The 27,309-nt window shown below is 55.9% G+C and overlaps 1 protein-coding gene across 1 annotated transcript in view; it reads right to left on the bottom strand.

Moving 5' to 3' along the window:
* LOC122388601 (acyl-CoA:lysophosphatidylglycerol acyltransferase 1-like) overlaps positions 1–22,804 on the bottom strand; it is an 80,191-nt gene extending 57,387 nt beyond the window's left edge. The window contains exon 1 of the mRNA XM_043379791.1: positions 22,555–22,804. Within this exon, the coding sequence (XP_043235726.1) occupies positions 22,555–22,568 (14 nt within the window). The 5' untranslated portion in view covers positions 22,569–22,804. The remainder of the gene's footprint in view (positions 1–22,554) is intronic.
* Positions 22,805–27,309: the final 4,505 nt, after the last annotated feature.

Here is a 27,309-nt window from a genome sequence, read left to right as displayed (position 1 = left end):
GCCCACTATCCATCTTTCGAAGCATTTGCTACTGTAATGATCTTCAAAACTTACATTTGTGCCCAAGTAAAAAAAAAAAAAAAGATGAAACGGAACACATGCGATTGAACGGTGAACAGATACCGATGACCCACTGTCCAAAGTTTTAGCACGATGATCTTAGAAAATGGCAAAGTTAGCCGCCTAAGCCGCCTTTACTTTTGCGGTAATCCATTCACAGTTGTGTGAATTATTGACAATATCAATACTTCAAAATGTTTTTATCGGTATTTTTTCGACATGGTACACCCTCAAAGCTCGCAATGAGCCTCCGCTCGGGTGCCGCTCCCTACCCCCCCCCCCCCCCGCTTCACCGGCTATGGCCTGGATTTCTGCACCCGTGCACTACGCCGCTCATGGGCCCCTTTAAGCTAGCACCGGGCCCCCTGGGTCAGCGCAGGGGCCCCTTTGCCAAGTTGGCCCCCCCCCAAACTCCAAGTCTGCGACCGCCCCTGGCCGTAACAAATGGCGATGCAAGGCCCCTCCTGTCAAGCCACCGCATGCGACGTGAAGGGAGAGGAACTGGGAAGACCCCTGACACATTCATATCATTCCACATGCTCACTATTTATGGCTTGTCGTGATGATATTCGCGACTTGAATACTGTGGTTACCAAGTCGATTCTTTTACGGTCATACAATATTACAATATCACGGGAGCTATCACGCTGTGAGCCTGTGAGGTTGTGTGATGATTGTTGCCAGAGTTTAACTCCATATGGTGCAGGCTTACATCTTAGTCGTGGTGACCGAACACCAAACGGTAGCACACCTCCCTGTGTCTGGCTGACAGGTGACCATCATCCGGGCGCCACCCACCCTGTGTTCCATCACGGCATAAACCCGGAGCTTCCTCGCTCAGCGGGCATCCCAGCAGGGCTCTCCTGTGTCCGACCAGCTCCGGGAGCAGCGCTTATTAAACGGGACACCATATCGGGCGTCCCGTTACCGCATCCTACTTGACCTGCGGCCGCTTTCGACAGTCCTCGGGAGAGTGTAGCTTCGCAGGAGGCCGTCTCAGGCAGTCGAGAGCTGTCGCAACACGAGCGAACACAGCTATAAATAATGGATGGACCACCAATGCTCGGTGGATTCTTTTGTCGGTGCCGCCGTGGCTCCTTCCGCGGTGGGACCTATGATTGACTTGGCACGCGCGGAATGCGGTACGGCGCCGGCGGCCTAGGATGTGCCGCCGAGACGTGGGAAAAAGATGTCAGCGCAGATACTGGGCTCGGCGGTGGGCGAGATGTCGCCGGCGCTGTCGGTGGTCGCCACCTGCATGGGGACACCACACCAGAGGTCATAATTACGTCAGAGGTGAGACTGTACGTCCTAATTAACTCTTAGGTAAACCGTACCTATAACAAGGTCAGAGCTTACCCCGCCCACACACTTGATCGCCCCGCTTGCGCCCCATTATGGGAGGAGGGGGCTCAGGCCGCTTCTTCCGATCGCAGATCAGTTGCCTTCCGATCCGATCACTCTTGAAGGCAACGTCAATGCGAGCCGGTTCCGAACGGCCATTCTAGGTCTTCTTCAGCATCGTAGTCAATCGCCTCGCTCCCAACTCCCCCTTATCTATATTTAGCGGTTCATGAGCCTGCTCAGTCGTCAGTGGCAATCGTCTCTATAGTTTAACGTTACTGCCCGGGCTAGTTTAACGTTAGGTACTCATTCCCATTCGCTCAATGGAGGTCACGGTCTACTTACTTGTATTGTGCATTATTGCGTGCAAGTGTGTGTCAAAACCTGAACGTTTTCCTGGTCATTGTGTCATTACTCATTGATGCATACCAAACATAAGCTGCTGCATTCTTCACTGCTGCATCATTGAGTTGAAACCGGTGGTGTGTCTGGTTTATTATTGTATCTCTTTATCATCAAGCGTCCGGGCAAAAATGTCCAGGAAAATATGAGAGGGGCGGGCAGGTTCAGACGAGGAATGCCACGAATGTCACCCCGAACAGTCAACGACGCCGTCTTTTTCTCAGGGAAAACGAATCTGGGTGTTTCCTTGTTCTGATCCTTGGCGGCATGTTCGCACCTATATTACACACCCGGGGGCCACTGGCTATGAACCATGATGCTGTGATAACATGTATAAACACTGAGTTTGTGGCTAGCTTAGCGGGTCCATTGGCGGCATTGTGAGAATGAATAATCGTTAAACGGTGGGAAATGCTTAGCTTTGATGCCCGATGCCGCTGATAGTTTGTGTCATATCCCAGCCGGCTTAAATGTTTACTAACTAACGTGTCAGCGCACGTAATGTGCTCGCTTTGGCTCATATATCTGACAGCTAATGGATCTCACATTCCAAGCTCGTTATTAGCCCATATAGGCTGTCATGCTCGATAGGCTTTCTCCATCTCTGCCGATCGAAGAACATAGCTGACATGCCAGAGCTCGACCCCATTTGACCTTCGCGTTTCGTTTGTCTAACCGCATCATCTCAGATTAATGAAACAACCTGAATTCCTAGTCAAGTGGTCATGCTCTAGAGGGAACTACTAAACTTCATCTGCCGTCAATCCGTCAGACTTTTTCGGCGATAAGAAGTTTCGTTCTGGTCTTTTATAGAGGCAAGACACCGCCCATGCGTCTATGATGACTGGGTCGGTATTAGTGATGTCAATTACGGAAAATCGGAATACCGATACCAAACCAAATACCACCCAAACCCACGGGAAAATACCGAAACCAAACCAACTTGGGAAACTGAGGAAAATACCAACTTTTTTTACCGATTTCTTAGCCTCTTATACATTAGTGAGGGCTCATTACGATTGGAATACCAAATACCAAGTTGGTATCGGTATACCAAAAAGTTGGTATCCGATTGACATCTCTAGTCGGTATATTCACTCCTCAGTCCTCATTGGCTACAGACTTGTCGCTACTCCTCTCTGTCGTTAAACCTTTCACTCTCTAATCCAGTCACGCCTCCGGTCTATCCGGTGACTGGTGAGAGCGTCGCAGTGTGGTGCCGCCGAGTAGTGTGTCTTCGGCGGCGCTGCATGAAGTGTCTCAGGTCCACGACAGTGACGGCTGAGTGTTGCCACCGCTTGGAGTGTGCGACCCACAACGATGACGGCAACGCCTCACTGGTGTCAGTCCGGTTTCCAGTCCACAGCAGAGGCCGGAGTCGGTCCGCGGGGCGGACTGAAGGTGGTCAGAACGGGCGGGCGCGCGCGTGAGGTCGACCAGCGGCCGGCGCGCATACCTGTGGAGTGACTCATCACCTCACTCGGCCACCGTCGGAGAGACAGGGAGAGAGAGAGAGAGAGAGAGAGAGAGAGAGAGAGAGAGAGAGAGAGAGAGGGAGAGAGGGAGAGAGAGAGAGGAGGGAGTGAGGGATAGAGAGGGTAGGAAAGTGTGATCAAGTGACGAAGCATGAACATCATGCTGATAGCTGACTGGTCAAGATGAGTATCAGAAAAAAGCAACAGTGGAAATAGGTCAAAATGGAGGGGAGGGAATTGGCGCGGCCTGGGCCTTGTCACGTATTGAAAGGAACGTGAGCACCGACGGAGCTACTGCTAAACGCAGTAAACAGACTGACATACGCCCACGCACATTCGTCTGACAAACGCTCACGCACTATCGCAAATACATAGACTGACTGACACTCGCTCACGCCAATTCGAATGCGTGGACTTCCATTACCTATATACAAAAGTGATCCAACCCAATCATCAAAACACGACGCTCAAACGTTATGTTGGTTTAACTGCAAAATACAGCCGTGCGTGCATTCATTCATTCATACATCCGGATGATACCTATGCCAGCCATTGCATGAGAACCACGGTGGCGGCCTTTGACTCCGCCGGCGCCGCAGGTTCCGGTGACGGGTGCCACTGTTTCACAGCACCCCCGGCGTCTGACCAGCCGTTTACCTCCATTCCCGGGGTGTATTTTTCCGTGAGCGCCGTGCTCCCATCGCTCTGATGGCCGGTCGGGGCTGACCGGGTCGCATCCGGTCCAGCCGACATCGCTTCTTGTCGACCCGACCCACGCTACTGATCGGATGGTAGATAACATCGCTCAAAGGTGCCGCGCACAAATAACGCGGCTAAATTACCTGCATATTTTCACACAGTCCACTCACCGCCGCGGCAGTCGCTCATTCACAAATTGTTTTTGAACCAGGTTTCACACTGTGAGCCGCCGATTTGTCGGGGGCGATCAGTTGTGAGATGCGTGGTGGATTTGATGTGTGAAGGAGGGGTGAGAGAAAGAAAGCAAAGAAAGATGTGAGCAGTGAATGAGAGAATAGAAAGACCGAGAACAGGAAAAATGGAAGGGTGTGGGAGAGGTATTACTCTCACACAAAGTCCCCAAAGAGTGATATTGTATGCGGATTGCGGTTAACACTTCAGTGGAGCAAGGTAAACGTAACAGCTTCCGATATTTATCATATGGCTCACCACAAAGCACCGCTTGCCACGGTCTGTTTGGATTATTGGTAAAGTGGTACGGTGAAAGGCGAAAAGATGGCGAAACCAACTTTCGCAAGTAGAGCAACTTAATTACTATGCGTATACGAAGTAGCTCGTGCGCTTATAGTTTATACTGCGGTCACGGTAAATTGAATCTTATGTCCTATGCTCCTTCCGCTAACCACATTATCTAATATCGCCTAGCATATCTAATGGATTGTCATTTCCGTCAAGCCTGATTCTCCATTGTTCGAACCACTGAGGGACAAAGCCCAATGCATAAATCGGAAGTTGCGGTCGCAGACGCTACCTGAGCTCTTGTTCGCGTCTGATCTATCACACTGCCCACCACACGCACGCGGGCCCACCTGTTACCAGTGTAAGGTCAGGCCACAGGAGAGGTGCGCCCCCCTCCGCGGCGACTGGGTGCGGCCCGCGGCCCGGCGCTCGGAGCAGATGGTATCGGCGGCACCGGCTGGGTGACGGCGGAGTGAATCACGCGTGGTCTCGGCAGGCGCGGGAGGAGGGGGTGCAGAGACGGGACAGGAGCGCTACCGGCTCATCAGACTCGTTGGACTGGTACTGAGTCAGAGGTGTGGACTCCAGTCGGTGGACTCGTTCGGACCGTTTTCTCTGTGAGGTAAAAACATCCAGACGAAAGGTGTAAATGTGTGTGAGAAGAGTAGGGAGAAAGCCAGCGGGAGAGTGGCAGGAATTGGGCGTTTTGACGTCGCAATTTTTGCTTTCAGAGCATTTTTCACTCGTGTTTTTGAAAGATAAAATAATTATATCTGTTAGCTCCTAGGCGTGCTCCTTGGCAATAAATGTGTGGAACCCGTAGAGTCCATTTTAGTGACAGTGCAGTTCATTGGGTTTATTGGGTAAATTCGTTTCTCGGAAAACCTTCTTGAAGTAGCCGCTCATATTCATCATCTGTGAAAGTTGGGCTTAATGGCCGTATACCATACATTTAAATCCCGTATTACGAATGTTCTCTGAGATCAAAACAAATGTCCTACATAACGATTTACAAACAACTGTGGGAGGCCTCGGCACAAGTACGATTTTCCAGGAGTGGGCTACATCTGGATCAAGGATCTACAGACGCCCTAAACCTGGTGCAAAAATCTTAGGATCTAGTCTAAGGTGTATATTTAAAACAATGAATTGTCTAACTACTGATAAAACGCTTTGCGAACAGCATTAGAGAAATCAATGGAAGATACCCTCATTCATTATCAAATAAAATAGCCCTCGTGTGACAAATCACATTGTTTTTCGGCAGTCATCCTCTCCGGCCCATTCATTCTGCGCGGTATTCTGTGTGCGTCTGTGATTGTGATTGTTGTCTCTAATCGCGCGCCTGCGGTGATGCCGGGGGAGTGTTCTCTCGGACTGTGGATCTGTTAACTGCTGACCAGACCGGGACAGGATGGGACCGGGCCGAACTATGTCAACAGAGGGGTGCGGCGGTGGGCGCACCGCGCCGCCGGGACCGGCAGTGCGCCGTATGGCCCCACTGTACCCCATCATTACCACCGGCGCGGCCCAATCAATGGCGTGCCCGGCATTCCAGGGCCAGAGACAAAGACGAGCCGGTCGGAGGTAATCGACACCCTGCGCTGGGCCCTTCTGACTGGTCTGCTGACCGCCCCCGACTGACTCTTGATCAGCCGACCGACCGGCTGACCGACTAGGTACAGACTGTCGTATGGCTGTCTGACTTGTCGGACTCGGAACTCTCTCTTGTTGACTGATAGACTGGCTCCTGTCTGTGCAAGTGAATGACAAACAGAACGACTGTCTGCATCAGCTACAGACCGTCTTCTTCTGACAGACAGACAGACCGACCGTCGTTGGAGCTAATAATAGCTCACCCATTCATTGTCGGTGCTTACTAGCTTGTGAAGCACATGAAACATGATTTCGGGTTCACCCATCCTCTGAAAACGTGAAATTCGGTGAGGAAGTTCGCATCGATCAATCGGAAACAACCTTGTACCTTACAGTGTAGTGTTCAGCTCCCAGACATGAGCATTCTTGAGAAAGAATAGCGGATAGAGGCAGACTGAGAATAAACATCGAACATGAGGTAATGAACGATGTAATAGGAGCGCTCTGCTGTTTAGCATACACTCAGTTGTTGGGAACAAGGTAGTCTGGCTCGATGTCGCATGGTTTTCTTTCGTTGCTTTCCAATACCGGAAAATCCGTCTCCAATAGTTCTGTCAAAGATTGGGAATATGGGAGGCGAAGGGAATCGATACTTTCTAGATTAAAAGAACATGATCGGTTTTGTCGCCGATCGAACAATGTTGTTGGAACACCCCACAGGAAAAATCACGTGGGTAAGCACTGCAACGTTTCTGGGAGACATAGAAAGTGTGATATGTGCAACAAATCGATGCCACTGCCTTGTTCATGCATAAATCATGAGTTCTGACTGGTTATGGTTTATTCTTGCATGTTTCTCGCGCTTTACTCAGTGGCGCAGCCAGGGGGGGTGAAAGGGGTGAGATCTCACCCCCGTCTCTTATCCTAGGGGCCCACTGTCGATTCGAACTGTAACGTTATGCAGCCTGACATTTTTTATCATAATGTCAAGGTCCGTCATAGGACTGAAAAACAGTTACCAGGCCTGATAGCCCCCCCCCCCCTTTAGGATTTATAGTCCCATTTTATGATTTAAGAGGGTACATGCAAGACCCGATTGAACTAATCCAAGGCCTAGGAGGGCCCGTTCCATGGCATGTGAGGGCAATTTCAGGCCTGAGAGGGCCCATTTCAGGTCTGTGAGGGCCCATTTCAGGCCTGAAGGGGCCCATTTGAAGCTTGAGAGGGCCCATTTGATGCCTGTGAGGGCCCATTTCAGGCCTGAAGGGGTCCATTTCAGGCCCTAGAGGGCATGTTTGATGTCTGATAGGGCCCATTTCAGGCCTGACAGGGGCCCATTTCAGGCCTGAGGGGGCCCATTTCAAGCTTGAGAGGGCCCATTTCATGCCCTAGAGGGCCTGTTTGGGGCTAGAGAGGGCCCGTTTGAGGCCAGAGAGGGCCCGTTTGAGGGCTGAGAGGGGCCCATTTCAGGCACCATTTCAGACCTGAGAGGGCCCAGTTACGGTATGAGGGGGTCCTTTTTCGACATTTCCGGGCTGAGGGGGCCCATTTCAGGCCCTAGTGGACCTATTTGAGGCCTGAGAGGGGCCCATTTCAGGTCTGAGAGGGCTAATGTCAGGCCTGAGAGGGCCCATTTCAGGCCCTAGAGGGCCCATTTCAGGCCCTAGAGGGCCCATTTGATGTGTGAGGGCCCATTTCAGGCCTGAGGGGGCCCATTCCAAGCTTGAGAGGGCCCATTTCATGCCCTAGAGGGCCTGTTTGAGGCTAGAGAGGGCCCGTTTGAGGCCAGACAGGGCCCGTTTGAGGCCAGAGAAGACCCGTTTGAGGCCAGAGAGGGCCCGTTTGAGGCCAGAGAGGACCCGTTTGAGGGCTGATAGGGGCCCATTTCAGGCATAAGAGGCATCATTTCAGACCTGAGAGGGCCCAGTTACGGTATGAGGGGCCCTTTTTTGACATGATAGGGACCACTTCCGGGCTGAGGGGCCCATTTCATGTCTGAGAGGGCCAATTTCAGGTGTGAGAGGGCTAATGTCAGGCCTGAGAGGGCCGTTTCAGGCCCTAGAGGGCCTAGCTGAGGCCTGAGAGGGGCCATTTGAGGTCTGAGAGAACCCATTTCAGGTCTGAGAGGGCTAATGTCAGGCCTGAGAGGGCCCATTTCAGGCCCTAGGGGACCTATTTGAGGCCTGAGCGAAAGTCTACTTCAGGCCTGAGAAGGGCCCATTTCAGGTCTAAGAGGGCCCAGTTCAGGCCTGAGAAGACATCCCAGGAATGAAAGGATCATCCTATGTGTTGGAGGGTCCGTACTCCGTGCCTGGTCTGGGTCTGAGAGGGCCTACCCCAAGTCTGATTGAGCCGATATCATGTTTGATATAGGTCAACTCACCACATGTATATTGATGGCCCAGTTCATGTCTAATGGGCCCATCTCAAGACTCAAGAGATTTTATGCTTCAGGAAGCCTACCCCAAGCGTGAGGGGGCACATAGAGGTTTTTGAGGCTCATGGAGGTCAGAAGCGGCGAAACACCTTCAATTAAGGGGGGGGGGGGGGGCACTGCCGACTTTTGGTCCCATTCTTTCCATGCAACGCCCATAGGGCTAATGTTAAAATGCCAAAATCAAAGGGGGGCACGGTGCCCCGGTGCCCTCCCCGTTCCGCCGCCTATGATGGAGGTCCCGCAGTACGATATGTCAGCCTTTGAGAAAGCCATGCAGGGCTCTGCCAAGCCGACATCTGAAAATCTTCTCCTCAGGCCTGTGCCTGCCTCACCGCCCGGCCCCACCCCGACGTCTAGGGGTTTGACGCCTAGGTATTTATCAGGACCCCACACCGCGCCGGTCCATGATGGCTCCAAACTGACACCTGAGGCTCCTGCACCGGCTTTTGAGGGGCCCACCGACCTCTGATAGCTTCCACGCAGGCCTCAAAAGACCATGTCGATTGTCGATATCTAAACCCCGAAGTCTTAGAAGGCCTGTGCTCTATGCAGATTCTTGAGGGCTTTACGTGGGCTTGTAAATATCCCAAACTGGCTCTAGCCTAGCTCGACCGCGCCCCGCAGAGCAGGGCCCCAGGCTTTCCAGTTCTACGCCCCTGAGGGATGTTTGAATATCCCCTTCTAACCTAACTCCAGGGTCACGTAGCGACAAGTGCGGCGGTAGGCGGCTTTCTAAAGAGCGTCGAAAATCATGGAGAAATTGCTTCAGTCATATTGCAGTTCAGACCAAAGCACACGTCATCATGTTCATCGAAGGAAAAGTTTCGCCTATTTCGACACTCGAGGACATAAAAAGCTATAGCGCGCTGAGAGTGGGTTTGATAGCTCTCTAACTCGTGCAATCAGCCATGGGGGGGGGGGGCGTATCGGCCAAACCCGATCATAATTTAACCCGCGCCCCACTGGGGGTCCTGGATTTCCACGCCCTGCTGGGGGGGGGGGGTGTTTGAACACCCCCCCTTGTAACTCGGCTCCTGGGCCACGTAGCGATACGCGGAAGGCGGCGTTCGAAAGAGCGTAAAAAATAATGACGAAATCACTTCGGTCAATTTTTTGGTCAGGTCAAAGGTGAGGTCACCAGAGGTCATTGAAGGCAAAATTTCGCCGATTTCCAGGTCGAATGTCGAAAATTTCCAAGAAGCCAACGCATAACTCGGGAACCAATAGAGCTACAGCGCCGCGGAAAAGCGCATTCGATAGCCCTATTAACGCCCTTTCTGAGTAATTCTCTCAGATTTGACCTAACGTCAACGGTTTTGCCTGCAGGGGGCAAAAACTGCAAAAATAGCCGATTTTTTCGGAAACAGTTTTTCTGCAATAACTTTTGACCCAAGCCTTGTACGAGCTTACTTTTACCGGCATCGTGTTCCTCTCGTCAAGACGCATCGAATGAACTATAACTTGACCTTGAAAGGTCAACTTGAAAATTTGACCTCAGGTCAAGGTCATGACCTGACCGGAAAGGGTCATGTTGCATATCAGTCGATCCGTATCGTCGAGCTGAACACATCTAAGGCGTTTTCATCGCTCTAGCATACCTCTATCAAAAGTTATTTGCGAAAAACTGTTAGATACCATTCGTGACCTAAGATGACCTCAGGGCATAAACAAGGGTCACGGACACCATTTTCATGTTCAGTGTGTCTAAACCACTTGTAATTCGATGTTTGGGAGTGTTTATAATGTCTTGCATCCAAAACAGGCGCATTTCAATTTTCTCCCATTGAATTATAATGGCGAGGTCGCAAAATTGACCTGACCTTAGGTCATCGATATCAAAATTCTGAGATATACATTTTGTACATGCTATTGCCCTTAGCAATCGCTGAAAGTTTCAAAGCGATCAGTCACTCGGTGTAGCTATGACAGACATTGAAAGTTTTTATGAGGTGAGGTCACTTCAAGTGACCTGGTGACCTTACCTTGAATGACCTTGGTCTGAAATTTTCACAACATGTGTAGAATTGATGTATGATAAGGTGTACCAAAAACGGCGGCGCTTCGCGCCGCCGTTTTTGAGATATTCGCGAAAAACCACAAGGGGGGGGTGTTCAAACACCCCCCCCCCCCAGCAGGGCGCGGGTTAAGACGGCTAGAAAGACGAGAAAAGCAACGGATAGCTAAAGGATGCTTCAGAATCGTAGATGTCATTTTTCGGTTAGGTCATCGCTGAGGTCATTAAAGATGAAATTATGATAAAATTATGATAAACACAAAGACAAGATTACGACGAAAAAATTCTTGTTTTTATATTTTTCACAAATAACCGTATAACTCGTGAACCAAAGAGCTAGAGCTTTGCGGAACAACTCATTCGATAGGCCTTTCAAAACGCTTTCGCTTTTAAGATTTGACCTCAATGCCTCATGTCAATGGTTTGGCAACAGAGCAGAGGGTAAAACCGGCAAAACCATCTAAATAGTCGCATTTTACCAAAACAGTTTTGCTAAAAAATTGCAAGGACTTTGGTGAGAAAAACTATGAGACATTTACTTTGTCATCATTCTCTTGTTAACATGCATCGAATGAGCTACCTATAATTTCACATGAAAAGTTCAACTTCAAAATGTGAGCGCAGATCAAGGTCATGCCCTTACTTGAGAAGTTCATGATGGTCATCAACCGATCCGTATGGATGATTAACACCTTCAAGACAATGTGATAACTCTACCTCCTCTCCTATATCAAAAGTAACAGTCGAAAAACTGATGTTGAGCTTTTTTAAAAGCCTTTTGACCTAGCCCGACCCTTTGAGTGGCCGCTGGCCATCAATTGCACGCTGTCCATCAAATATGGGCAGAATGGTCGTGTTTCTGTAAATATGCTGTTGTTTTTTATGTGCCTCTTCAGATCAAGAGATATTTGTCCTTTTCCCCGATTTGACTGGTAATGATGACAATGATCTGAACTTTCGTTGTTGGTAAGGGGCCCCATTTGGTTGAGGGGGGCCCACTTTGCTGGGGGGCCCATCGCGAACGTCTCTCACCCCCGCCGCCAGAGTTCTGGCTGCGCCACTGGCTTTACTTTTGCGATCATCGCAGCGACTCAAGAGCAAGGTAGCCGGATATACCGTTGCATAGTATATTTATGTATATGTTTGTTGCCTTGAACTGACCTGTCGAATGTTCTAACTTTTGATAGAAGGAACGGTGCTCTACTTTTTACGTGCAAAGTTCATGTAGCATTCTTTCTTAGATTCTTGTGTGTCTCCGGCTTTAGTTTCTTCAATCTTCTTCATAATCTCTACAAAAGCTTTAGTCAATGCTGTATCGATCGAATATTTGTATTTGTATTTGTATATTTAAAATCGCCAACAGACAATAAGTCCACTTAAAAGGCGAAGTCAAAGAGACAGTAAAACAGCACACACCCACACACACAACACACACACACCTACATACACACACACACACACTGAAGATAAAAACACGTAGGGTTATAAACACAGGAGATGTAAATAAATAAATAATAGCCTAAAAAGCCTAGTAAACAAGAAACACTAAAAGCACAGCGGATGCGATCACGCCGCTTCCAGCCCTTTCACATAGTTTAAAACGTGTCCTCTAAAAGTGTAGAAACTATCGCTAAAAACATCAGCGGGACTTCTAGTTAAAAACACGTTCATGGCCCTCGGTAGTCGGCGCAGAAAACCATCCCCGACGGTCCGTACGCGCCAGGGAAGCTTGGCGAAGAGCCGCTGTGAGCGGGTTGATCCATGGATAAAGGATATCATATCCTTTATCCATGTCCCACGGCCCAATATCTTTATTATCCTTCGTCCCATCCTTTTACCACGTCACGCGCGGGCACAGTCTCGCTCGCATATGAACAGCGCTCGAACCGCGGTTGGGGTCGCTTTCTCGCCGAACTGATGCCGAGGCGGGGGCCCGATTTCAGGGCGGAAATAGCGGAGCGGTTTCGACAGCCCACGGGGGCGATGACGTGCCAAGGACGTTCCAATGCCGAACGGTACGGGCCAGAGTGTGGGTCGTGAGCTTTATGAAACCACGGTGTGGTGTTTATTGGGCGGTAAAACGCTGTGAGGATACCCGCGTGGGTGGTATCGTGTCATACATTTGTTCAGCATTGCATTGTGTATCGGTGATTATAGGATGCTTGGTGATCGGTGCACGGTTGATGCGTCGTTTATCGGGCGCGCCCATTCAAAACCTAGGAGCAGATTGCCGGCATTGGGCAAGCCATGCACAGTGCACACTGCACAATGCACAGTCCATGAACTGGAGCTTCCGTCGGATCATTTGCAGTACAACATCGTAAGCGGATGTCTGTAGGTCGGCTATGTTTGAGGTGTGCTGGCCTGGCCGCTGACTGCATTCTGTCGGTTATCGTACCCGGGTCATCGGTCCTCCGTCTGTCCACTGCCCAGCCAAACAGCCATCCGTCCGGCGGCGGCGGCGGGGGCGGCCACGGCGGCTGGGAGCCGGCCGCCACAGGAATGGAATGTGCAGCCAGCGGCGGCCGCCGGCCAATTAGGGGAGACACAGTCGGCCGGCGCCCGCTCCAACTGGGCCGATTTCAGATGTAAACGGTACCGGCCGGCGGCACCCTCTCCTCCCGTCGGCGGACCGTCCCAGGGGCGCTAATTGAAGGGGAGCCAGGTATGAGGCACGCTGCCCTGCCGAGGGGCGGCGGGACGGGCGGCGCTGTGAAATCGGTGACACGGTCTGTCCGGCTGTCAGCACCTGTCCGACAGTAGGCACGTGTCTGTCGCGAGCGGCTCTGCACCCGTGTGCTGCCGGATGACGCCGCCGGCGGCGATGACGTTAGATGACGCCGGCGGCGGGACGCGCTACACGCCGAGACGCGGACAGGAGGTCACGGCTCGGGAGCGGCGCGGCTGCCGGGAGTCGTGGCACGCCAGGAACGCCGACCGCCGCCCGGACTCTGCAACCGGCCGGACCACTCCGCATTCCTATAGCCAGCTCAGCCGCCGCTTTATGCCAACTGCCGAGGCAAATAGCGCCGGGTGAACGCATGAGCTCCTGCCTGCACCTCGAGCTATTCATGGGCGCCATCCCATTTAGGACGGAATGCGGTGTCAAAACCAACCCAATACTTAGTGGCGATGTATGAATGTATTTAGTTTTTTAGTCCACTGTCCGTTTGTATTACAGCGGACGGCTGCTAGCCCGATAGTTTGGTGTCTTGTTTTCGAGTCAGGTTAGCCTTACCTTTTATGATGAAAACTGCATATTCCTACAAACCTATGAACCGACGTCTATTTCTCCGCACTTTATCAGTTTCTCTAGCCCATGCTCCGCCAATGTCAGCGATACGATTTCGCTCCAATATCTTTGCCTGCCTCCGTGCACGCAGCTGGCTGGCTCTCAGCCTTTCTCAGCGGGGGACTCGGCTGTAAGTGATGAAATGTCCGCGTCAGCTGCCACCGCCACCGCAAGTCCCGAACGCACTGCCAAACAACGCGTCTCCGAATTCCGGGCGGCGGCGGCGGCGCCGTCGGGCTGTATCTGCGTGGATGGCCCGGCTCTCCTCCCCCTGATTAATCTTGGCAAACAGCGTTAATCTGTCAGAATGGGGCGGACCGGCGCCGGGCGGCGGCGGCTGATAATGATCGATCCCTCGTTGGCGCTGCCGCCACCGCCAAACCCGCCAAACGGAGAACCCTTCGCAACATAGGGCAATCGACACCCCGGAAACACCAGGGCAGCGTGACTCGCTGGATCTCGTTCTTGTGCTCAACATGAAGTTGCAAGAGTGTCTTTCGAAATGGCTAGAAGCAGATGGCTGGCCAGCTTTATGCAAACGACACAGCTATATATAAGTAAGGTGATAATAGCATGTGGGATGCCCAAGCAGATACCTAAAGCGCGGAATACCTAATAAGCATGAACATTACGGTCACTTGGGTGAAACATCAATAAACCAAATCGTTCAAACGCCATCAGCACGTTCTTACGTGTAACCGCCTGGGGATATCCAGTGATACGCCGTAACTCGCGGGACAAGGAAAAGTCCGCTACTTGGGACGTCACACGACGAAGCGGCTCGCCGAGGGACACGCTGACACAGGGCAGGCCACGCCGCCGACCTGACCTAACCCACCAGGGCATTGTCGAGCGGACCCCTGCTAGACCAAGTCACCGAACGGACCGAACATGCCAGGCCCCGGCCGCCCGGACCTTGTCAGGTCACGCCACTCGCCGAACCGCCCGAAGTTCCCAGGTCGGTCGCCGTCCGGGCCTCTGCCAGGGCACGTCACCGGACTAATCTAACTCCAGTTAATGGCCACGCCACTCGCCCCAGGTCATTGCCGTTCGGACCCCTGCCAGACCACGCCACTTACCGTACGAACTGACCTTACACTTCAGGTCATGTCGAGCGGGCAAGGCCATGTCACCGAACCGATCCAGATTCCAAGGCATGCGGTCCGGACCCCTGTCAGGCCACGCCACTCACTGAACGGACCTAACTCCCAGGTCAGTCGCCGTCCGAGCTCCTGACAGGTCATATCACTCACCCAACTGGCCTGACCTACCTGATCATACGCCGGTCGAACCTCTACCAGGTTACGTCACCGAACTGACCTAACTTCCCCCGACCTCCTTGTCCCAGACCACTGGCGTGTTCCAGGCCTCCACCCCCGGGCGATAGATCGGAGCGGGTACCTACCGTCTCAACAGCCGTAATAGGCGCCGCTCTCGTGCCGCTGTCCCATCTCCTCCCCCCCCCCCCTGGCCGGCCGAGCCCAGCGAAGGCACGCCGCGTTGGGCCGCGGTGCCGCCTGGGGTGCTCCGTCGCTCCCCCTACAGGCATATGACACTTGCTCCGAGCCCGCCGAGCCAGCCGGCGGGCGCCGGCCCGAATTCCGCAGCTGTATGGGACACTCCAAGTCAGTCACGTGACACCCCCCGCCAGGCGCGAGGTGCCCAGACGCGTGCCCCAGAGAGTGTCCCGACCGACGCCGAGGGCCGACCTGCCGTAAAAGGGGCCAACGGTCATAACCAGCTGTAAGCGGCGGCCCGCTCGCGTCGCCGCTGCCCGTTGACGCCCAGCGGCCGGCGCTGGGCCAATGAGAACAACGATCCCAGTGCCGGCGGTGCTCCGCCCGCCGCCTCGGCGCTCCCACGACGCGGCCGCTAGGAGGGGGGGGGGAGGGGCATCCCGATCGCTAATGGCCGAGCCCACGGGCGATGAAGGCATCTCACTGCTGCCAGCGGCTGCTAGGTACTGGCCGCTGCCAGTCCCCCCGACTCAACATATGTCTAGGGGCACATCACTGTTACACGGGGGCCACCCATGGCCGGGAGCCCGGTCCGCCCGCTCGCCACCACGACGGTCCGTATTGTCTCAGGACTGTCATACTCGTCCCTTCCCCCCGCCCCCCCCCCCCTCCTCCCGGCCGACCGTCCAAGCCCAACGAGGGCGGCGACCCCGCCGAGCCGCCGCGCCGCGGCCGACCCGGCGCGGCGGTCGCCCGACGGTCATATAACACGTCCCGCGCCGCCCCGGTCGGCGCCGAATACGGCCTGCCATAAAAGGACACCGTCGCTCATAAACCAGCTGTGGACACAAACCAGCGGATCCCGAGACGGTGACACGCCGTCTGCGGCGTGCCGCGCCCGTTGGTGGACGCCCGCTTGCGCCGAAGCCAGCGTCCGCCGCTGGGCCGCTCTGGCCGGGTCGTGTGAGAATTATCCCCCAACCCACTCGTCGGGTCAGTCACTATTCTGGCGCAGGCCAGACCAGCCGGTAAGCCACCACGGCCAACCCGGCAGCCACCGGCCGGTTGGTCATCTGGCGTTACCAGGCCAGCCGCCTCAACCGATCCATTACCACGTAAAGCTGGGGCGCTATCCGATCACCCGCCGCGGTGACCTATGGCCCGCTCGCCCACCGGCCGGACCAGTTCCCAGGTCAGGGCCGATGCGACCGCTGCCAGGCCACGCACCGAACTGACCTAACATTACCAGGCCATGTCGCTCAGACCCCTCCGTGTCGCCCGCCGTACTGACCTCTCATTCCCAGGTCCGTCGCCGATCCGGCCCCTGCCAGGTCTACCGAACTGACCTAACAATCCCAGGTCAGTTTTCGAGCCCGTCTATGGCAAGCCACGCGCCGCTGAAGTAACATTTCTCTGTAACCGGCCTCACCGAACCGGCCTCAGCCCGAACTGGCCTCCGCCAGGCGTCGTACCGAACTGACCTAACATTCCCAGGTCCGTCGCCGAACCCAAGTCAGTCACCGAACCGTTCCGGCCGAGCCGGCCTCGCCGAACCGGCCTCTGTCCGCACCGGCCTCTGCCAGGCCTCGCGCCGAGCTGACCTAATATTCCCAGGTCAGTCGCTGAACCGGCCTCGCCAACCGGCCTCTGTCCGCACCGGCCTCGCCGAACCGGCCTCTGTCCGCATCGGCCTCACCGGACCGGCCTCACCGAACCGGCCTCTGTCCGCACCGGCGCCGTCACTCCGCCGCGCCGGCGACTGTCGCAGCTAACGCAGGCAAACACCCCCGGGCCGGTCCGAGTGCCCGTCACCCCGGGCCGGTCCACAGCGCCCGTCCAAACAAGTCGGCGGGCACCCCCGCCGACGCCCCAGAAACCGCCCCGCGCGTGTCAACACCGGCGCCGCGCGGACGGGAGACCGCTGCCCCGCAACCCCCCCCCCCAGGCCGGCCGCCACGTGGACGGGAGAGATAGAGAGAGAGAGAGAGAGAGAGAAAGAGAGAGAGAGAGAGAGAGAGAGAGAGGGAGAGAGAGAGGGAGAGAGGCGATAACGTCTCGCGGAGCGTGAAATACAAGACGGTTCAGTTCGGCACGAACTCCGACCCGGCCAGAGGCGTGAGCACGACCACGCCGGTCCCGCCGCGTGCACGGCCAACAGCACGGACCCGGGCGACAGTTCCGCACTGACTCCTGCAATACGACCCAAGTCGGTGATTGCATAGCCCCCCCCCCCCCGGCCAGCGCCACCGCGCGCGCGCCACGCAATCCGACCCAAGTCGACGATTGCATAGCCTCCATCCAGCGCCACCGCGCGGGCACCCCCGCCGACGCCCCCGCGCCTTGCAAATCGACCCAAGTCGACGATTGCCTGCCTCCGTCCAGCGCCGCCGCGCGCGCGCCTTGCGATCCGACCCGAGTCGACGATTGCGTGCCTCCGCCAGCGCCACCCCGCGCGCCACCTTGCCACTCGGCCCCGTCCGCCGCTGACCTTGTTCCGCACTGACTCCTGCAAACCGACCCAAGTCGGCGATTGCATAGCCCCCCCCCCCCCCCCCCGCCAGCGCCACCGCGCGCGCGCCATGCAATCCGACCCAAGTCGACGATTGCATAGCCTCCATCCGGCGCCGCCGCGCGCGCGCCTGCAATCCGACCCAAGTCGACAATTGCATCCGCCTTGCCATGCATATCGACCCAAGTCGACAGTTGCATGGCGCGCCAGCAATTCGACCCAAGTCGACAATTGCATAGCCTCCATCCAGCGCCGCCGCGCGCGCGCCTGCAACTCGACCCAAGTCGACAATTGCATCCGCCGCTTACCTGCCATGCAATTCGACCCAAGTCGACAATTGCATAGCCTCCATCCAGCGCCGCCGCGCGCGCTCCTGCAATTCGACCCAAGTCGACAATTGCATCCGCCACTTACCTTGCCATGCAATTCGACCCAAGTCGACAATTGCATAGCGCGCCAGCAATTCGACCCAAGTCGACAATTGCATAGCCTCCATCCAGCGCCGCCGCGCGCGCTCCTGCAATTCGACCCAAGTCGACAATTGCATCCGCCACTTACCTTGCCATGCAATTCGACCCAAGTCGACAATTGCATGGCGCGCCAGCAATTCGACCCAAGTCGACAATTGCATAGCCTCCATCCAGCGCCGCCGCGCGCGCGCGCCTGCAACTCGACCCAAGTCGACAATTGCATAGCCTCCGTCCAGCGCCGCCGCGCGCGCTCCTGCAATTCGACCCAAGTCGACGATTGCATCCGCCACTCAGCTGTATGGGACACTCCAAGTCAGGCACGTGACACCCCCCGCCAGGCGCGAGGTGCCCAGACGCGTGCCCCAGAGAGTGTCCCGACCGACGCCGAGGGCCGACCTGCCGTAAAAGGGGCCAACGGTCATAACCAGCTGTAAGCGGCGGCCCGCTCGCGTCACCGCTGCCCGTTGACGCCCAGCGGCCGGCGCTGGGCCAATGAGAACAACGATCCCAGTGCCGGCGGTGCTCCGCCCGCCGCCTCGGCGCTCCCACGACGCGGCCGCTAGGAGGGGGGGGGGAGGGGCATCCCGATCGCTAATGGCCGAGCCCACGGGCGATGAAGGCATCTCACTGCTGCCAGCGGCTGCTAGGTACTGGCCGCTGCCAGTCCCTCCGACTCATAACATATGTCTAGGGGCACATCACTGTTACACGGGGGCCACCCATGGCCGGGAGCCCGGTCCACCCGCTCGCCACCGCGACGGTCCGTATTGTCTCAGGACTGTCATACTCGTCCCGCCTTCCCCTCCCCCCGGGCCCCCCTCCTCCTCCCGGCCGACCGTCCAAGCCCAACGAGGGCGGCGACCCCGCCGAGCCGCCGCGCCGCGGCCGACCCGGCGCGGCGGTCGCCCGACGGTCATATAACACGTCCCGCGCCGCCCCGGTCGGCGCCGAATACGGCCTGCCATAAAGGACACCGTCGCTCATAAACCAGCTGTGGACACAAACCAGCGGACCCCGAGACGGTGACACGCCGTCTGCGGCGTGCCGCGCCCGTTGGTGGACGCCCGCTTGCGCCGCAGCCAGCGTCCGCCGCTGGGCCGCTCTAGCCGGGTCGTGTGAGAATTATCCCCCAACCCACTCGTCGGGTCAGTCACTATTCTGGCGCAGGCCAGACCAGCCGGTAAGCCACCACGGCCAACCCGGCAGCCACCGGCCGGTTGGTCATCTGGCGTTACCAGGCCAGCCGCCTCAACCGATCCATTACCACGTAAAGCTGGGGCGCTATCCGATCACCCGCCGCGGTGACCTATGGCCCGCTCGCCCACCGGCCGGACCAGTTCCCAGGTCAGGGCCGATGCGACCGCTGCCAGGCCACGCACCGAACTGACCTAACATTACCAGGCCATGTCGCTCAGACCCCTCCGTGTCGCCCGCCGTACTGACCTCTCATTCCCAGGTCCGTCGCCGATCCGGCCCCTGCCAGGTCTACCGAACTGACCTAACAATCCCAGGTCAGTTTTCGAGCCCGTCTATGGCAAGCCACGCGCCGCTGAAGTAACATTTCTCTGTAACCGGCCTCACCGAACCGGCCTCAGCCCGAACTGGCCTCCGCCAGGCGTCGTACCGAACTGACCTAACATTCCCAGGTCCGTCGCCGAACCCAAGTCAGTCACCGAACCGTTCCGGCCGAGCCGGCCTCGCCGAACCGGCCTCTGTCCGCACCGGCCTCTGCCAGGCCTCGCGCCGAGCTGACCTAATATTCCCAGGTCAGTCGCTGAACCGGCCTCGCCAACCGGCCTCTGTCCGCACCGGCCTCGCCGAACCGGCCTCTGTCCGCATCGGCCTCACCGGACCGGCCTCACCGAACCGGCCTCTGTCCGCACCGGCGCCGTCACTCCGCCGCGCCGGCGACTGTCGCAGCTAACGCAGGCAAACACCCCCGGGCCGGTCCGAGTGCCCGTCACCCCGGGCCGGTCCACAGCGCCCGTCCAAACAAGTCGGCGGGCACCCCCGCCGACGCCCCAGAAACCGCCCCGCGCGTGTCAACACCGGCGCCGCGCGGACGGGAGACCGCTGCCCCGCAACCCCCCCCCCCCAGGCCGGCCGCCACGTGGACGGGAGAGATAGAGAGAGAGAGAGAGAGAGAGAGAGAGAGAGAGAGAGAGAGAGAGAGAGAGAGAGAAAGAGAGAGAGAGAGAGAGAGAGGGAGAGAGAGGGAGAGAGGCGATAACGTCTCGCGGAGCGTGAAATACAAGACGGTTCAGTTCGGCACGAACTCCGACCCGGCCAGAGGCGTGAGCACGACCACGCCGGTCCCGCCGCGTGCACGGCCAACAGCACGGACCCGGGCGACAGTTCCGCACTGACTCCTGCAATACGACCCAAGTCGGTGATTGCATAGCCCCCCCCCCCCGGCCAGCGCCACCGCGCGCGCGCCACGCAATCCGACCCAAGTCGACGATTGCATAGCCTCCATCCAGCGCCACCGCGCGCGCGCCTTGCAAATCGACCCAAGTCGACGATTGCCTGCCTCCGTCCAGCGCCGCCGCGCGCGCGCCTTGCGATCCGACCCGAGTCGACGATTGCGTGCCTCCGCCAGCGCCACCCCGCGCGCCACCTTGCCACTCGGCCCCGTCCGCCGCTGACCTTGTTCCGCACTGACTCCTGCAAACCGACCCAAGTCGGCGATTGCATAGCCCCCCCCCCCCCGCCAGCGCCACCGCGCGCGCGCCATGCAATCCGACCCAAGTCGACGATTGCATAGCCTCCATCCGGCGCCGCCGCGCGCGCGCCTGCAATCCGACCCAAGTCGACAATTGCATCCGCCTTGCCATGCATATCGACCCAAGTCGACAGTTGCATGGCGCGCCAGCAATTCGACCCAAGTCGACAATTGCATAGCCTCCATCCAGCGCCGCCGCGCGCGCGCCTGCAACTCGACCCAAGTCGACAATTGCATCCGCCGCTTACCTTGCCATGCAATTCGACCCAAGTCGACAATTGCATAGCCTCCATCCAGCGCCGCCGCGCGCGCGCCTGCAACTCGACCCAAGTCGACAATTGCATCCGCCGCTTACCTTGCCATGCAATTCGACCCAAGTCGACAATTGCATAGCCTCCATCCAGCGCCGCCGCGCGCGCTCCTGCAATTCGACCCAAGTCGACAATTGCATCCGCCACTTACCTTGCCATGCAATTCGACCCAAGTCGACAATTGCATCCGCCACTTACCTTGCCATGCAATTCGACCCAAGTCGACAATTGCATAGCGCGCCAGCAATTCGACCCAAGTCGACAATTGCATAGCCTCCATCCAGCGCCGCCGCGCGCGCTCCTGCAATTCGACCCAAGTCGACAATTGCATCCGCCACTTACCTTGCCATGCAATTCGACCCAAGTCGACAATTGCATGGCGCGCCAGCAATTCGACCCAAGTCGACAATTGCATAGCCTCCATCCAGCGCCGCCGCGCGCGCGCGCCTGCAACTCGACCCAAGTCGACAATTGCATAGCCTCCGTCCAGCGCCGCCGCGCGCGCTCCTGCAATTCGACCCAAGTCGACAATTGCATCCGCCACTTACCTTGCCATGCAATTCGACCCAAGTCGACAATTGCATGGCGCGCCAGCAATTCGACCCTAGTCGACAATTGCAAAGCCTCCATCCAGCGCCGCCGCGCGCGCGCCTGCAACTCGACCCAAGGCGACAATTGCGTCCGCCGCTTACCTGCCATGCAATTCGACCCAAGTCGACAATTGCATAGCCTCCATCCAGCGCCGCCGCGCGCGCGCCCGCAATCCGACCCAAGCCGACAACTGCATGCCTCCCCAGCGCCACCGCGCGCGCCACCTGCGACTCGGCCCCAGCCGCCAGACCCCTGCAATCCGACCCAAGTCGGCGATTGCATAGCCCCCCCCCCCCCCCGCCAGCGCCACCGCGCGAGCGCCATGCAATCCGACCCAAGTCGACGATTGCATAGCCTCCATCCAGCGCCGCTGCGCGCGCGCCTTGCAAGTCGACCCAAGTCGACAATTGCATAGCCTCCATCCCGCGCCGCCGCGCGCGCGCCTGCAAATCCGACCCACGTCGACAATTGTATGCCTCCGCCAGCGCCACCGCGCGCGCCACCTCGCAACTCGGCCCCGGCCGCCACTTGCCTTGCCCCCCCCCCGGCGCCCGCCGCCCCCCCCCCCCCCGGCGCCCGCGGCCTCCCTACCGCCGCGTACCCCCCTGCCCGCACCCGTGTTGCTTCCCCGCCCCGCAGCCTATCGCTGCGCCCACCTGCCACCGGTCATCCTGCTGTCCGCCACCTATCTCCATTGTCGTTGTCCTGTTGTTCGATCCATTAGGCCAAGTATCCGCCGTGCACACCGTGCAACACTCAACCGGCGTCTCCTAAGCCAGAGCACTGCTCTCCGCACTTCCATCACAAATATGGAGTAGGTCCCTGTGTCGCGCCGTCACTCCTCTCCTCTCGCGGTCGCGGCCGCTCCCCGACTGAGCTCCCCATGTTATTGCCCGCCCGTCGTGTTTGCGCGCGTCCGTCCCCCGGCTCAGTGCCGGCTGGTCGCGGCTGGAGCCCTCAACGGGTCTTATCGGCGGCGGCCGATAAGACGGTCAATTGTGTCAGTGTACACAGTGGCAGAATCTGATTCCCACGCACCGGAGAGGTACAGAAGTGGTTGTATGAAGGACTTATGATGTAAAATCGCTGAAAAGAAGGGAAACTAGTGGCATGGTAGAAGAGAAGAGCTGTAAGCACGCATATTTGGCAGACAATCTCCCTCGTAAGTTTTAACCCTCGCCCGTAAACGGTGTTTTGCCACCTTCGCCCATGCAGGGGTTGGTGCGACCCCCCCCCCTGGCGTTTGAAAACGGAGCGTCGTAGAGCTTAGTGGAAGACCAACGGATTGCTCTCAACGAGATCTCGCGATTGGTGGTATATTTTTTGGTCCTAGGTCAACATTTGACCTTCTTTGACCGGTCAAAGGTCAAATTTTCGGAAAATCTAATTTTTTCAGATTTCCGCGCCGATTGCGGCAAAACGGTAAGAGATATCGACTTGAAACCTTCACTATCGTGATCCTTGATCAATTCTCTATCGTTTGGTGTGTATTTCGATGTCATAACTCTAAATGATGCGTTGGGAGCATCGGAAGTCTGCAAGGTCATTTGTGCATTGGGTCACGTCAGGCGTGTGACGTCACTGACATGACCCTGACTCAAAATGAACTACAAGAAACAACCGACGATGCCTGAAATGGATAGCAAATTCGAATTCAGGGCATCAAAATACCCCGAAAAGGCATACAAGCGCAAGAAGTCACTACAGGTCAACCGAGGTCACTGACCTTACCTTGACCTTTAGTAACCTTCAAAATGTCAACGGACATTGTGCCAATGTCAAATCAGCCAGTTGTGATTCTAAAACAATCCATCAGTGTGTCAGGTCAGTCGGCATTTATACCAATGTGAAGCAATCTCCAATTTAGCGTAAATCTGGCCGGAGGTTGTTCCCTTTATGACGTCATAACTCCGTGACCTGACATGACCTTGACAAAAAAAAACAAAAGCTGCGCAAAGGATGCCCCAGAGGGTACTGAAAATTTGAGCAGGCTATCTGAAACAGTTCGGCGTGTAGCTAAGAAAACCTCAGGGGGGGTGCACCCCCCCCCCTACATGGGCGAGGGTTAAGATCAAGTGGCACTGGGATTGAATCTGGGTGCTCCTCATTGATATTCGACCGAGTTATCAAACCGAGACATCAAAGTGGGCCGCTTACGATGAACCAGTTTGCGTGAAATACGAGCTGGGCCTCGTTTCATAAAAGGAATTACTTACGGCGTTCCGTCAATTATGCCAGATTTGGCGTATTTGATGCCAATTGGGTTTCATAAAGCTGGAGACCGGAGTAATTCACGCCATCGAAACTACGGAGCTTCATTTACGGCAAATGCTCGATTCCGGACCAATTGATGCCATTTGGGTTTCATAAAACGACGTAATTAACGCCAAATATTTGATCAAGTTCTTGATGTCAGTGGTGTAAACTACGCACAAAAATGTTGCGTGAATTTGAATTGATGTGAAGATTCGAAGCTAACTTTTACTTTATTTATAATGTTGAGCCCAGTGAGGAAGAAAGAACAGCCAAAATGAGAAAAAGAAGCTGCAAATCTTCTGAACCAGTCGCTTTTTGTGGCCACTATCGGAATCAAGGCAGTATATCGGAATTTTGTTTATTCGCCGCGCTGCGCCACTTTCGTAGTTAGGCACTTCTGCTTAGCTGGCTTTCTGCTGTTTTCAATATATTGATTTAATAAAGGATGGTCATCAATATCAATTTTGTTTTTTCATAAATAATTTTTTTAAGATTTAAATTCAACATATTTGTTTTATAATTTCTCGTAAAAAATAAGTGTTGACATGAAATTGTAATTTGTAGGACGCTTGATAAATTACGGCGACTACGCAAATGTGCTTAGTTACGGAGGTGTAAACAATTCCAGTTGTGGCTTTGTGAAACGGATTCATTTGCGCTCCGTAGTTTGAAAGGGTGTGAATTACGGAAGGGTGTAAGTTACGGCAGAGCTTTATGAAACGAGGCCCTGGTCCAACCGTGACGGTGGCGCATTTCCATTTAATACGACAAAACCACCAGCACGCGAGTACCGAGCAAACGATCAAAATATACCGCCGTCGTAAACCATCCGTGCTTTGCCGGGAAGCGGGCTCGGCGCTCGTTCTGCCCTGGGGCTCCCGCCGGAACACGGCTCCATGGCCAGGACTTTACGCCGATGGTCCAACCCCACCCGGCCATTCATTCGGCGAACGTGGTACGGCCGGCCGCGCCTCGGGTCCGGGCCGCTCGGCGAACGGTGCACAGTGGCCCGCTCGTGCACTCTGTAAGCCCGACTAGCACACTGCTAGCCCGACCAGCACACACTGCTGGCCTGGCCGTTACGGGGAACCGCTGCCGGAGCACCGGTGAGAGCCCCGCCCCGGGGCTGGCGTTCCCGGCAGACGGGCTGGCGGTCGGAGGATTCCGTTTATATTGAAATTATGTGGCCTGTTAGATGGTTAGATCTGTGAAGCCACTTTCGCTGAGCCAGAAGTGCTGCATGGTCTACGGTCTACTGCACGTTCCTACGGTAGCTGGTTTGCATTGACCGTACGGGTGGGTACCGCTGAAGGCGTTGAAATGTCAGAGCTTTTTTAGAGAGTAACTGATTGAGCGTCTGCGTCAGCAGCGCTTTGGAATACTTGGAATGTTCATTACAAAATGAGACTCATACCACGACAGTGAAACGGGAAATGTTACGCCAGACTGCAACCTTCTTCGTGTCTCATGCCATGCACGCAGTGTTTGCTGCTGTCTGGCTACAGTAGATTTCGGCATGACCCGCCACCCCACTGGTGATATATTGTAACACCAAACAGGCACGGCACGGTGGCAACACGCCGGTCACGGCCGGCAGTTTTATAGGGCCGCTGGGAACGCGCTCGGCGAATACATTACTACGCTTCATTCACTGTGCCTGGTAACCTGCTAATAGTTCCCGACTAAATACTGCAGATCTGTTGCCAGAACCTGACCGTTTTAGTTTTCTTCATAATTATGTTAATATGCGACAAGCTAATAATATTAGTTATTTAACGTTTCTAGCAAAAAGCTGGCCACCCTGCAGTAATAATGGTAACCTATTTAATCATGAATTATTGACATTCACTCTGCCCACTTTCACACGATTCAGTGGGGAGCGGCCAAGAACCATTTGGTCGCCGTGCTGTAATCGGTTAAGCCTCTTTATCAATGAATGATATCCCTCACTGTTGGGTGTGCGGCCGAGTGTCCGTATTTTCGCGGTCCTGGCCCGGCCATTCAGTCGGTCGCTGGCGCCGGACGTTGGACCGGTGATAAACTGACCAGCAGTCGGTCCCGGCACCCCGACCGACCCCTTTGATTGTACCGGCCCGCGCGATGCCCGCCGCGATAGTTCGCCCGCCCGCCCCCGCCCCCGCCCCCGCCCGTCCGCGGCAGCAGCTGCTGTGACCTTGCCCGAGGCCGTTCGATGAATCGTCTTGGCGCGCTGGGAGCCACACACTGACGGCCGCAACGCACTCGAGCCCGCCGGCATCCTCCCTGGACAGGGGCAGGCGCCAAAGCGGCGCGGCGGGCCACCAGTCACCCTAGCCACCCGGCTCTGTGACTTTCGCTGTGTGGCGACAGCGGCGGCGGACAGCGGCCTCTCAAATCCGGGTTGTTTCCGGCGCGCGGCAGAGTCCACAGAGGAGGCGCCTTTTGTCGAGCGGGACGGTTACGAATACCTGGCCGACGCGCGGCGCAGCTGGGGGTCGACACACGTTCGAGTGTAAAGAGGGTTATGTTACGGCGTGAAACTCCGCGTGAAATCGGCTACCACACCAGTTATTGCTGAGTGAATCAATTTACTCTCGTTTTGGGCACTTATTTAAAGTTCATTAGCCCTTGTTACCAAAGTTTGATCTGGCAAAAGTCGTTCATATGCCTATGCTGGATGCTTAGTGTGCATTATGAGGACATGGATATATAATGTCATAGATAACATTCATGTTATCTATGATAATGTGCATCGTGCAATATGTATCGTGCACGTTCTTTCTATACAGGGTGCTTTTATCAGTAGTGAATACAAAGTGATAGCGTCATTCGAGTAACGGTGAAAAAAGCTGGCAAAATGCAGGAATGTCTATTGGGAAAGGCCGCATCCGAGGTATGCCTCGGACGGCCATTCTTCCCTATCAGCTTTCTGATGAAGTAAAAAGCAGATTGGCATCTCGGACCGGGATTCCGATCCACACCATTTCCATATATTTCTGGTATCGATGACAATCGTGTTTCCATGTCTCGGCGATCGAGCTGTCTGCTATTTGACCGCATGTGACCACGGTGACCGTCCAGTGGCCGCGGTGTTCCTTTGATGATGGAGGTGACGGGTTTGGTCGGACCGTGAGTGCCGAGGACAGAGGTGACTCACCGCCCGCTGTCCTCGAATC

The sequence above is a fragment of the Amphibalanus amphitrite genome, unplaced genomic scaffold (assembly GCF_019059575.1).
Source record: "Amphibalanus amphitrite isolate SeventyFive unplaced genomic scaffold, NRLGWU_Aamphi_draft 000328F_arrow, whole genome shotgun sequence".
In the NCBI taxonomy this organism is placed as follows: Eukaryota; Metazoa; Arthropoda; class Thecostraca; order Balanomorpha; family Balanidae; genus Amphibalanus; species Amphibalanus amphitrite.
Note: the sequence above shows the minus strand (reverse complement) of the source record. Positions and strands in the feature narration are given on the sequence as shown.